Genomic DNA, 12,149 nt, shown 5'->3' on the forward strand with positions numbered 1-12,149 from the left:
CCCAGCATCCCATATGGTCCCCCAAGCACCGCAGGAGTGATTCCTGAGTGCAAAGCCAGGAGTAACCCCTGAGCATCGACTGGGTGTGACCCAAAAAGCAAAAATAATAATAATAATAATAAATAAAAATGTTTTTCTGTTTTTCTTCCCTTTGTTATTTCTGTTAATAACCAAGGGGTTTGTACATATTTGGTTGCTACTGCTTTTACTCAGTTACATTACCTCTTGTCTTTTGTTTTGGTTTTTTTGGGGCAACATTTGACTGTAATCTGGGCTTACTCCTTACTCTGTGCTCAGGAATCACCCCTGATGGTGCTTGAGGGACCATATTTGGGGGGGTGCCAGGGACTGAACTAGGGTTGGTCGCATACAAGAGTCTTAGTTCCTATACTATCTCTTTGACCTGCCATTGGATTTTTTTTTTGTAGGAGTACTGCTATTTATTCAGCCACTGATTAGCTGATTGAATTGTGCATGAACTCCACCTTACCTTTTTTTTTCCATTTTTTATAATTTTATTTATTGAATCACCGTGAGAGCAGTTACAAAGCTTTTGGGTCTAAGTCTCATTCATACAATGAAACACCCGTACCTTCACCAGTGCCCATTCTCCACCACCAAAAATCCCAGTATACCTCCATCCCACACCCTCCCCCTGCCTGTGGGGCAGATGATTTCCACATTACTCTCTGTCCACTTTGATCACATTCACTATTTCGACACCAGACCCACCATTATTTGAGATTTTACCCCAACACTCAGATCTGCTGAAAAGGCAACAATAGACAATTTGTGTTCTGTTGCTGGTTATGAATAACATACAATGTGTGGCTGCAGTAGGACCATGTGGTTTTGAAATTCTGAAATTTTAACACTTAAATCTGGAGGGATTTCTGCCAAAAGCCACTGGGTTTAGAGATCTGCTCCTGAGTCTCTGGGATCATGGCTGTTGAGCAGCTTGATGAGGAGCCAGAGAGGCCGTTCATGGGCGATGACTTGGGGTCTCGTTGGGGTGGGGAGGACAGGCCCGGCTCCCCCCCACCCCCCATCCAGTGAGGCCCAACAAGTTTCGTCACTGCGGGCCCAAGCCTGACTGTCCAATGGCCTCTGGAGGATGACAGCCACCACGTCATCAAGAGGGAGCAGGCGGAGGGACAGCACCCATTCCCCCCTGGGGTGGCCCGGCAACAGTAACCTACTGCGGGATCTGGACACATTTCTGCCAAAAGCCGCTGGGTTTCGAGATTTGTTTCTGAGTCTCTGGGATCAAGGCCATTGAGCAGCTTGATGAGGAGCCAGAGAGGCCGTTCATGGGCGATGACTTGGGGTCTCGTTGGGGTGAGGAGGACAGGCCCGGCTCCACCCCACCCCCCATCCAGTGAGGCCCAACAAGTTTCGTCACTGTGGGCCCAAGCGTGACTGTCCAGTAGCCTCTGGAGGATGACAGCCACCAAGTCGCCAAAAGGGAGCAGTCGGAGGGACAACACCCTTTCCTCCCTGGGGTGGCCCGGCGACAGTAACGTACTGTGGAGTCCGGATGCATTTCTGCCAAAAGCCACTGGGTTTTGAGATTTTTTTCTGAGTCTCTGGGATCATGGCCATTAAGCAGCTTGATCAGGATCCAGAGAGGCCATTTGTGGGCGATGACTTGGGGTCTCGTTAGGATGGGGAGGACAAGCCCGGCTCCACCCCCATCCCGGGAGGCCCTGTGTGTCTCATCACTGGGGGCCCAAATGTGACTATCCAGTGGCCTCAGATGGATGGCGGTCACTGGGCCGCCAGGGGGAACAGGCCAAGGCATGAAACCTATTCCCACCTTGGTTGGCCCAGCACCAGTAGCCTACTGCAGAGACCAGACGCATTTCTACCTAAAGCCACTGGGTTCTGAGATTCGTTTCTGAGTCTCTGGGATCATGTCCATTAAGCAGTTCAATCAGGAACCAAAGAGGCCTTGCCTCCAATTATATAGCTGAGCCAGAGGTGGTTTGTGGGTGTGTTTCCCACACACCTAACTTTTGGCCGTTTACTTTCTTGGTAAACTTTGCCCCAAGTTTTGGGGGTCTGGCCAAAGGCACAGCAGCAATTTTGGGGTATCTGGAAGTCTGAAGGCGCCATGAAGCTGCTGATGCACTCGCCTCACAGGTACAGATTGACCTGCTGGCGGCACCATATCCCCGCCATTGGATTTTTTAAATAACTTGAACTCAGCAAGTGAATAGGTATACCACAGTTTTATTGCTACGAAAGTTTTTCAGCATTGTGTTTTTAGAAATTTCATTGGGGGCTGGAGCAATAGCACAGCGGGTAGGGCATTTGCCTTGCACGTGTCCGACCCGGGTTCTATTCCCACCATCCCATATGGTCCCCTGAGCACTGCCAGGAGTAATTCCTGACTTCAGAGCCAGGAGTAACCCCTGTGCATTGCCAGATGTGACCCAAAAAGCAAAAAAAAAAAAAAAAAAAAGAATTTTATTGGGAAGAGAATGAAGCACAAAGCAGTTCTTTTAGGTTTGTTAAAGGTGTATTTTGAGTGGGACTGTGCAGGAGATAAGGTGCTTGCTTTGCATGTGGCTAACCCCTGTTTGATCCCCAGCACCACATATGAACACCAGCAGGAATGATCTTTGAGCATTATGCCAGGAGTAGCTGCTGAGCACTGCTGAACGGGACCGATCTCCCCACCCACTCCCCAACCAAAAACAAACCATTTATTTTGGTGATATGTACTCTAATTAATTTGACTCTATTGATTATATTCTACATTAGAATTGGTTTTGATATTTTGGGGCTTCCCCAGCAGTGCTGGGTCTCTGTGCAGGCCAGGCATGCACTCAAGTCTTTTGAGCTGTCTCATTGGTCCTGTGTTGGACTTTTTTTTTTTTTTTTTTGCTTTTGGGGTCACACTCAGCAATGCACAGGGCTTGTTACTCCTGGCTCATGTACTCAGGAATTACTCCTGGCGGTGCTCAGGATGCTGGGAATCGAACCCGGGTCGGCTGCAACAGATGCCCTACCTGCTGTGTTACTGCTCCAGCCCCCTGTGTTGGACTTTTTTTTTTTTTTCTTTTTGGGTCACACCCAGAGGCGGTGCACAGAGGTTACTCCTGGCTCTGCACTCAGAAATTACCCCTGGCCGTGCTCAGGGGACCATATGGGATGCTGGGAACTGAACCCGGGTTGGCTGGGTGCAAGGCAAACGCCCTACCCGCTGTGCTATTGCTCCAGTCCCTGTGTTGGACTTTTAAAAGACACAATTACTGGTCAACCTAAGACGTTGGAAAAACTTACATAATTCATCATTGATTCAAATAGAATTCTAGGGGCTGGAGCAATAGCACAGCGGGTACACGCGGCTGACCCGGGTTTGATTCCCAGTGTCCCACATGGTCCCCTGAGCACCTCCAGAGGTAATTCCTGAGTGCAGAGCCAGGAGCGACCCCTGTGCATCACCGGGTGTGACCCAAAAAAAGCAAAAAATAAAAAATAAAATAGAATTCTAAGCATTAGGCTTTGAAACGGGAATTTCCTTTTAGTCGGTGAGCTATTACTGTGTTCTAAGCACTTTAGAGAAAGTTCCTGCCCTTGTTGCTCATTATCTAGTGATAATTGCTCATCAGTAAAAACCGATGGGTCACAAATTACTGAGTTTCAATTTTTATAAAATGAGGTCAGTGCCATGATTGGTTGTTTTTATTTTTTTCCATAATATTTTTCCAAGTATTGCATGTGCTTACATTTGTTTTTAAAAATAAAATATCTATGGGGCTGGAGCAATAGTGCGGTGGATAGACACTTGCCTTGCACACACCCAACCTGAGTTCAGTCCCTGGCATCTCATTTGGTCCTCCAGGTACCACCAGAAGTAATTGGAATAATTATTGAGTGCAGAGCCAGGAGTAACTATCCCTGAGCATCCCTTGGTTTGACCCCCCAAAACAAACAATAAATTTTTTAAAAATCTAGAAATACAGGGCTGGAGCAGTAGCACAGCGGGTAGGGCATTTGCCTTGCATGCAGCCGACCCGGGTTCAATCCCCAGCATCCCATATAGTCTCCCGAGAACTGCCAGGAGTAATTTCTGAGTGCATGAGCCAGGAGTAACCCCTGTGCATTGCCGGGTGTGACCCAAAAAGCAAAAAAAAGAAAAAAAATCTAGAAATTCACACACACACATACATACACATAAATCTCCTTTTTAATCCTTCCCCACTAGTTTTTTTCAGGGCATTTCCCCAAAATCAGTGCCTCATACTTGTTCTTCCAAGCATTTTCTTTTAAGTAAAACCACATTTCTCTTTGCCGTCTTGCTTCTTTCCACTTTCTTGGTCTTTCCTATTTGATGTAACTTCTAGATTCTTTTTCTTTGCATTTACATTGGTATAAATATACCTGTAGAACATATAAATAGGTGTAATTAACATGCTGTATTCCTGAAATTCTGTAGTCCCTAACGCCCACTATTGATAATTATAAGAAATTAAAGTGACAAGTATACCTATAAGATGCCATAGGTTATTGAACCTACTTGATTTTTATGAAGGTGAAGTGTTGGGGCTGCAGAGATAGTACTGGGGATAAGGCCTTGTACATGACTGACCCTGGTTTGATCTCTAGTATCACATGTCATCTCCTGAGCACTGCCAGAAGTGAATCCCTGAGCACAGCAGTGTCTGGTGCCCTTTTTCCCCTCCAAGAAAAGATGAAGTGTGCGGTGGTGATGCAGAAGTGTGTGCTCGGAATTGATGGAATATATTGTGTGCCATTTCCATGTATAATTTTTTGTAATTTCTTTTGATAATGTTCCCTGTCAAGTCTGGTAGTCAACATACACCACGTTTTCCACTGTGCAGTATTGTTGAGTCTTTTCTAACAAGAAAACTACCATAATGAGTACTTTTGTAACTGCTTCCTATATTACACATTAGGGAGTACTTAGGAATTCGGGAGTGCCTGTGTTATATAGAGATGCATTGGAATTTTTGTTTTTGATGTTTTGGCACCGCACCCAACTTATGCCCAGGGGTTACTCCTGCCTGTGCCCTCAAGGATTACCTGGAGGTGCACCGGGGACTCTTAGAAATACGGAGGATTAAACCTGGGTCAGCTGTGTGCAAGGCAAGCGCCTCACCTGCTATACTATCTTTCCAGTCTCTGTTATTCTTTTATTTATTTATTTTTTAACTTGGTCAAGAAGGGTGTCTTGATATCTGTTTTTATTTCTATTTTTCTTGACCAATGAGGTTGAGCATCTTGGGACTCTTTGCGACGCTAGAAATCGAATGCAAGGCCTCATGCATGCAAGGCAGATGCTGCACTGATGAGCTACATCTCTTACCCCACGCGTTGAAATTCTTTTCTACTGTTTCTTTTTACCCATATTCTCTCACCATTGATGATTTTACTTTGGAGATGACTGTGTCCATATCTTAACTTTCTGCCCACCCCCACCCGTTTTTGAAATGTGAATATCTATTCATCAGTAGTTCTGCCATTTATGAAAGAAGCAGAGCTGTTCCCTGAGAAACAGGAGTCCCCATTTTCCCATACCACTTTTGATTGTTGATGGTAGTAAAGTCTTTCCAGGTTAAACTGACTTAAATTTCCCATTGGACACCTGCCTTGTCAGCCATAATATGAAGGGAAAGGGTCTAATTAGTTTCTTTTCTTTTTTTTTTCTTTTTTTTTTTTTCCCTTTTTGGGTCACACTCAGTGATGCACAGGGATTACTCCTGGCTCATGCACTCAGGAATTACTCCTGGCAGTGCTTGGGGGACCATGTGGGATGCTGGGAATCGAACCCGGGTCGGCCGCATGCAAGGCAAACGCCCTACCCGCTGTGCTATAACTCCTGCCCCTAATTAGTTTCTAATAGTCTGTTACCTCTAAAACATTCGTGAACAGAAAGATTTAAATGGTTGCACCACTAGGAAATATCTGAGATAAGATTTAAACAAACTGATTCCAAAGCCCGTTCTGTGTCAGGTTGCCTCAATGAGATAGATGTGTTTTGAATATAGCCTTTGAAAGTATGTGTGATCTCTTACAATAGGAAAAGTGATTTTTCTTTTTCTCTTTTTGGGTCACACCCAGCGATGCACAGGCGTCACTCCTGGCTCATGCACTAAGGAATTACTCCTGGTGGTCCTTGGGGGACCATATGGGATGTTGGGAATCAAACCCCGATTGGCCGCGTGCAAGGCAAATGCCCTACCCACTGTGCTATCGCTCCAGCCCCTAAAAGTGATTATTATAAAATCATTTTTTAAATGTTAAAAATATTCTTGTACATTGTTGATTCTTTCACAGTGCTAGAAGTCAAACCCAGATCTTTTACACATGTGAAGCATGAATTCTACCACTGAGCAATATAGCCCAACCTTGCTCATTGTTTGTTAATATATGTAAAAGATGTCACATGATAGGGCTGGAGCAATTGTATAGTGTGTAGGGTGCTTGCCTTGCACACCAATGACCTGAGTTTGACTCCCAGCATCCTATACAGTCTCCTGACCCCTACCAGCAGTAAAACCTGAGCGCAAAGCCAGGAGTAAGTCTAAAGAACCACAGAACCACAGAGCATCAAATGATGTACTTTGTTGTTGTGGGGCATGGGCACCTGGTGGTGTCCAGGGCTTATTCCTGGTGGTGCTCTGGTCTTTCCTGGCTCTGCGTTCAGGAATCATTCCTAGTGGAGTTGGGGGACCATATAGATGCCAGGGATCAAACTTGGGTCAGCCTCATGCAAGGCAACACTCTACCTGCTGTACTATCACTCTGGCCCCACATAATGAGCTTTTCAATGAGCTTGACTGCAGCCTGTCAGACTGATTTCTGTGCAGTAGTTCAGACATAAGTAATTAAAAAGAAATCCAGGGCCAAAAAGAAAGTACAGCAAGTCCCCGAACAGCACTAGGAGTGAACCCTGAGTGCAGTTCCAGGAGGAAGCCTTGAGCATTGCTGAATATCAGCCCCCTTCCCCCCCCCAAAAAAAAAACCAAAAAGCATAAAGGGTTCCTGCTTTAGACTCTATTACAATTTAATAATAAGGGGAATTTTATTATAGTAGTGTTTATGACTGTTCTAGGCATTTGTAATGTAGCAAAACTTCCATATTTTGTGCTGAAAATGATGTATTTTGCCAGTGCTAATTGTTTTCTTTGTGTTTCTTTTTTCTCATAGAAAAAGATTGCAAAGCATTTCATCCAACTTATGAAGAAAAATTGAAACTTGTGGCCCTGCATAAGCAGGTTCTTATGGGTCCATATAATCCAGACACTTGTCCTGAGGTTGGATTCTTTGACGTACTAGGGAATGACAGGAGGTAACAGAGTTTTGTTGTATAAAAAAGTTAATAAGAAAAATATTGAAAAGGGTACACAGTGAATGATTGAAATGCAAATAGCTGGATATGAGCTTAGAATAAAAACTAAAATATTTCTGCAATCTTTATATGATTATCAGGTTTTGGTTTGGAAGTTATTGGTTTGTTGTTGTTGTTGGAGTTTTTATGGTTAAATATTGTGGAAGAAGTTTGCTTATCTGATTATGAAAATCAAATAAGCAGTTTCATTTTGGTTCTTCATAAATAATGAGCTATTTAGGACCAGAGAGATAGTACAGTGGAGTAAGATGCTTGCCTTGTACATGGCTGGCCTAGGTTTGATTCCCTGGCACTATATATAGTACTGGAGCCCACTAGGAGTGGTCCCTGAGCACTGCCAGGTATGGTCTCAAAACAGAACACATTTTTGTTTTTTAATTTTCTTTTTGTTGTTGTTTCCACCTGTCTACCAAAACCAAAAAAAAAAAAAAAATGCATTTATTCTTTTGTTTTCCAGCCACACCAGACAATACTCAGTGGTTACTCTTGGTTCTGTGCATAGGAATTACTCCTGGTGCTTGAGACTATATAAGGTGACAGAGATTGCATCCAGTTCAGCTGCTTGCAGGGCAGGCACCCTACCCACAGTATCACTCAGGTCCCCCAAAAACCAAATCTTTTAAGTTAAAAATAAAAGTTATTTAAAATGTTTAATAATTGATGTCCTTATTTTGGGGACAGATGAAAAAATAATACATCAAATATTCAATTGAGACTAAATAGTGGTGTAAGGAAAATTAGACATTGATGCCCTTTGGCTAATTTGGCTATTAACAGCAGTGGAGTTACAGGTTTTTGGTGTTTTGTTTATTTTTTTATTGCTACCACCCGGGAGCACTTCCCCCGCCCCCCCCCATTACAGGTTTATGACAGTAAGTTTGTATATTGCTTACTAATTTAATAAATGAATACATGTTAAAACTTGAAGTTTTGATCCTTTTGCTTATAATAGTTCTTCATTTATGATATTGCAGATTGTTTGTATCTAAGTTGAAATTCACTCAGGTTATGTTACATAGGCTCTAACTTGCTGCTGTTGTTCCTTTCAGGAGAGAATGGGCAGCCCTGGGAAGCATGTCTAAAGAGGATGCCATGGTAGAGTTTGTCAAGCTCCTAAATAGGTGTTGCCATCTCTTCTCAACATACGTCACGTCCCACAAAATAGAGAAGGAAGAACAAGAGAAAAAAAGGTGATGTTTAAGGACAAGGCCTGATTATCCCGGTGATTTGGTGGTTTTGCTCTCATGGAGCATCAGTTCTAGATTAAGTAAATGTCTTACTTCCCTTAGATTCCCACTACTGCAGCTGCTCAGACATCTTGATATGGACAGGGATTTATCTTGTGAGTTTGGAGAAAGGAGGTTGCTGCTGCTTCTACGTTTTAAAAAAGAATCACCCATCCTATGGCAGCACTCCTTTCCTGATAAGCTAAGTTTTTGAGTGAATTCTATCATAAACTCTACTCCTTACCCCTTACCTGCTGCTCTGGAGTTTTTATGGCTAAATGTTGTGAAAGAAGCTTATTTACCCTGTTTACAAGCCTAAACTAAGCACAGTTTCAATCGATAATGTTCCATATCATGGTTATCAGCATTTCAGGGGCTCAAGAGGGAGCTGCTGAACGTGCTATTCATATTTACGGAATTCTCTATTTACTGTTGTAAATTCAGAAAAATTATAAGGTAAGGTAAAGGCCCTCCCGTTGATCGTCGATTTGCTCGAGCGGGCCCAGTAACGTCTCCATTGGAGACTTTGTTGTTACTGTGTCTGGCATATCGAATACTCTCAGTAGCTTGCCGGGCTCTCCAAGAGGGGCGGAGGAATCGAACTCGGGTCGGCCATGTTGGCCGCGTGTAAGGCGAACGCCCTACCCGCTGTGCTATCGCTCCAATAGCTAGCACTTTTTTATCTAGATGTAATTCAGAGTTTCTGATTATTTAAAATTTTAGGTAGTGGAATGATGCTGTCTAGATCCAAAGCAGTAGTAGAGTGAGTTGGGCACTTGCCTTGCACACGGCCAATTCATTGGTTTCATCCCAGGAGCCACATACGATCTATGGGCCCCACCAGGAGTAATCCGTAAGTTCAGAGCCAGGAAGAAGTGTGAGTGCTGCTGGGTATGACCCAATTTCCCCTCCCCCTCAAAAATTAAAAAGCACATTTCTTTCACATTATATTATACTTTTAAGATGATTGTTGGAGCAGTAGCATTACAGGTAGGGTACTTACCTTGCACATGGCATAGCCCACTCAGGTTCAATCCTCTGTACCACATATGGTCCCGTGAGCCCTACCAGGAGTGATTCCTAAATGTAGTGCCAGGAGTAAACCCTGTGTACCGGAGGGATAGTACACGCTTGCCTTGCTTCCAGTCAGCCAACCCAGATTTGGTCCCCAGCCCCCAGTGTGTTCCCCCATGCCTACCAGGAGAGATCCCAGAGTGCAGAGCCAGGAGTAAAGTCCTGAGTACTTTCAAATACCCACTCTCCTCACAAAAAAAAAAAAAAAAAAAAGGTTTCTCACTTTAACCTAGATTGGAAATAACATTAGAAAAGAAAATATCTTGAACTGAGAATCATGAAAGTGTGGCATTCAGAGATCATTTGGTGTGAATGTAAACTTCTCTGTCATAGTACAATACATAATTATAATTCCTAAGTCATGAAAAGGTAAAGCACTAGGCTGGGGGTGTAACCTAGCCAGTGGTAGAGTGAAAACCTTACATGTCTGAGACCCTGGGTTTCATCCTCAACACTGCTCCCTCACCCCAAAAAGAAAATAGAGAATACAATGTAGTTTATGTTTAAGAGGTTAGGAAATCCCTTAGTACATTATTAGAAGCTATTTAGCCAAAGGAAGATTTTGTTTTGTTTGGGGATCAAACAATGCTCAGGGGTTACTCCTGACAATGCTTGGGGAACCATATGGGACACCAGGGATCGAACCCAGGCTGACTGCATGCAAGGCGTGTGCCCAACCTTCTGTAATATCCCCCTGACCCCAAAGAAAGATTTTTTTTTTAAATAAAAGAAAACCTTTGAAAAGAGTAAGATAAGGTTATGTCCACTGTGTTGTGATGTGATGTATAGTGCTTTATGGAAGTATGTTTCTTAAGTTATCCTTTTAATAATAACTTGATTACTAGTGATCTTAAAATATAAAATAAATATTTTCCTTTTAAAATTACTCTTTTCGGAACTGGAGCAATAGCACAGCAGGTAGGGCATTTTCCTTGTATGCAGCCGACCCTGGTTCAATTCCCAGCATCCCATATGGTCTCCTGAGTACCGCCAGGAGTAATTCTTGAGTGCAGAGCCAGGAATAACCCCTGTGCATTGCCAGATGTGACCCAAAAAGCAAAAAAAAAAAAGAAACCCATATATAATTTTATCAAAACTTTCACTTCATTTAAAGAAGTGACTTTCAACTGCTAGATCCCCAGACTGGTGCCAGTCCACAAGGTGTGAATGGATGGTGTTGAAAAGCACTGATTTATAGAATTTAAAATGGGGCTGGAGTGACAGCAGGTAGGGTGTAAGTATTTAAAACTAGATAGGTCTCCTCTGTCCTCAAGATTAAACTCAGACTTGTGAAACATCTTGCTTTGTTCTAATTTTGATACATTGAACTCAGTTATTTTATGCCCTGGCTATGGCTTAGGTGTGTTGCTGATCACTTACAGGACTAGGGAAAGAAAAGTATGATAACTCAGACGGCTCTAGTGGTAGGGCCAAGAAATGGTATCATGTCTGAGGATCCTCGGAAGTCTTGTTTATGTGTTTTCCTGCCACGCTTAAATCAGAATAGCATCCATTTCTAGTGTAGCAGAATCTCTCAGGAAAGGGACTGGGGTTAGGGGACGTGGGGAGGGGCCAGTGATAGCTGTTAGAGCTGCACCCAGATTTTTCAACTGTTTTTTCTTTTAAAGTCAAAATGTAAGCTCGAATTGTTATTTAAGTTTAATTTAATCATTATTTTTCCTCCCCTCTTTCCCTTTGTTGCTGCTGTTGCCGTCACCAGGGAGGCTTGGCTGTAGTGGTCAAAGTCTTGGTTTTGGGGGTAGGGAGATAGCTCACAGGACTTGCAGGACTGATACAGGTGTGCTGCAGGTTCGATACCCTGCAGGGCCTGAGTATCTCCAGGAGTGGCCCTGGAGCCCCTGATCATAGCACTACAAGTTCTTCTTTTATACTTCTTGCTAGCTGCAATAAAATCTGTGCATTAAATCTAGCGGCATACATTTCTGACCCAGTATTAAGCACGTTACTTAAGGGCAGAGGTGCCTGGTTCAATTCACTGCATCTTCAAAATTTAACATCTTGCTGGGAAGATCAAGAACAACAACTGTATACAAGAATACTCTGTACTGAAATGCCATGAAACCATTAAAAAAAGAGAAAAAAAAAAGGAACAGAACTATATAGTCTAAAAGAGAAAGGTCATTTTGGGAGGGGTTTGTTTGTTTTGGGATATACTCCTGGTGGTTTCAGAAATCAAAACAGGGCTTTCTGCATGCAAAGCATGAAGGTGTTAGCCATTGAACTATTTCCTGTCCCAATAAAGACGTTTACTACATCTGTTCAGTGAAAAAATATTGGTAACATCTCAGAAAACAGCCTGAGAAGATGTAAATTACAGGTGTTAGCTATTATGTATGGGAAGAAGAGCACGATAAAAAGTGAGGTGGGGAGGTTGGGGACATGGCTCAGAGGGCCCCAGCACATGCTTTTGCATGCAGGAGCCCCAGCACTACACAGTCCCCTGAGCA

At 43.3% G+C, this 12,149-nt stretch overlaps 1 protein-coding gene across 1 annotated transcript in view; it reads left to right on the plus strand.

Annotated features, from left to right (window-relative positions):
- ACBD3 (acyl-CoA binding domain containing 3) overlaps nt 1–12,149 on the plus strand; it is a 48,753-nt gene that overhangs the window by 20,911 nt on the left and 15,693 nt on the right. The window contains exons 2-3 of the mRNA XM_056139019.1: nt 7,180–7,321; nt 8,431–8,571. Coding sequence (XP_055994994.1) covers nt 7,180–7,321; nt 8,431–8,571 — 283 coding nt within the window. The remainder of the gene's footprint in view (nt 1–7,179; nt 7,322–8,430; nt 8,572–12,149) is intronic.

Source organism: Sorex fumeus, unplaced genomic scaffold (genome assembly GCF_029834395.1).
Source record: "Sorex fumeus unplaced genomic scaffold, SorFum_2.1 ptg000007l, whole genome shotgun sequence".
NCBI lineage: Eukaryota > Metazoa > Chordata > Mammalia > Eulipotyphla > Soricidae > Sorex > Sorex fumeus.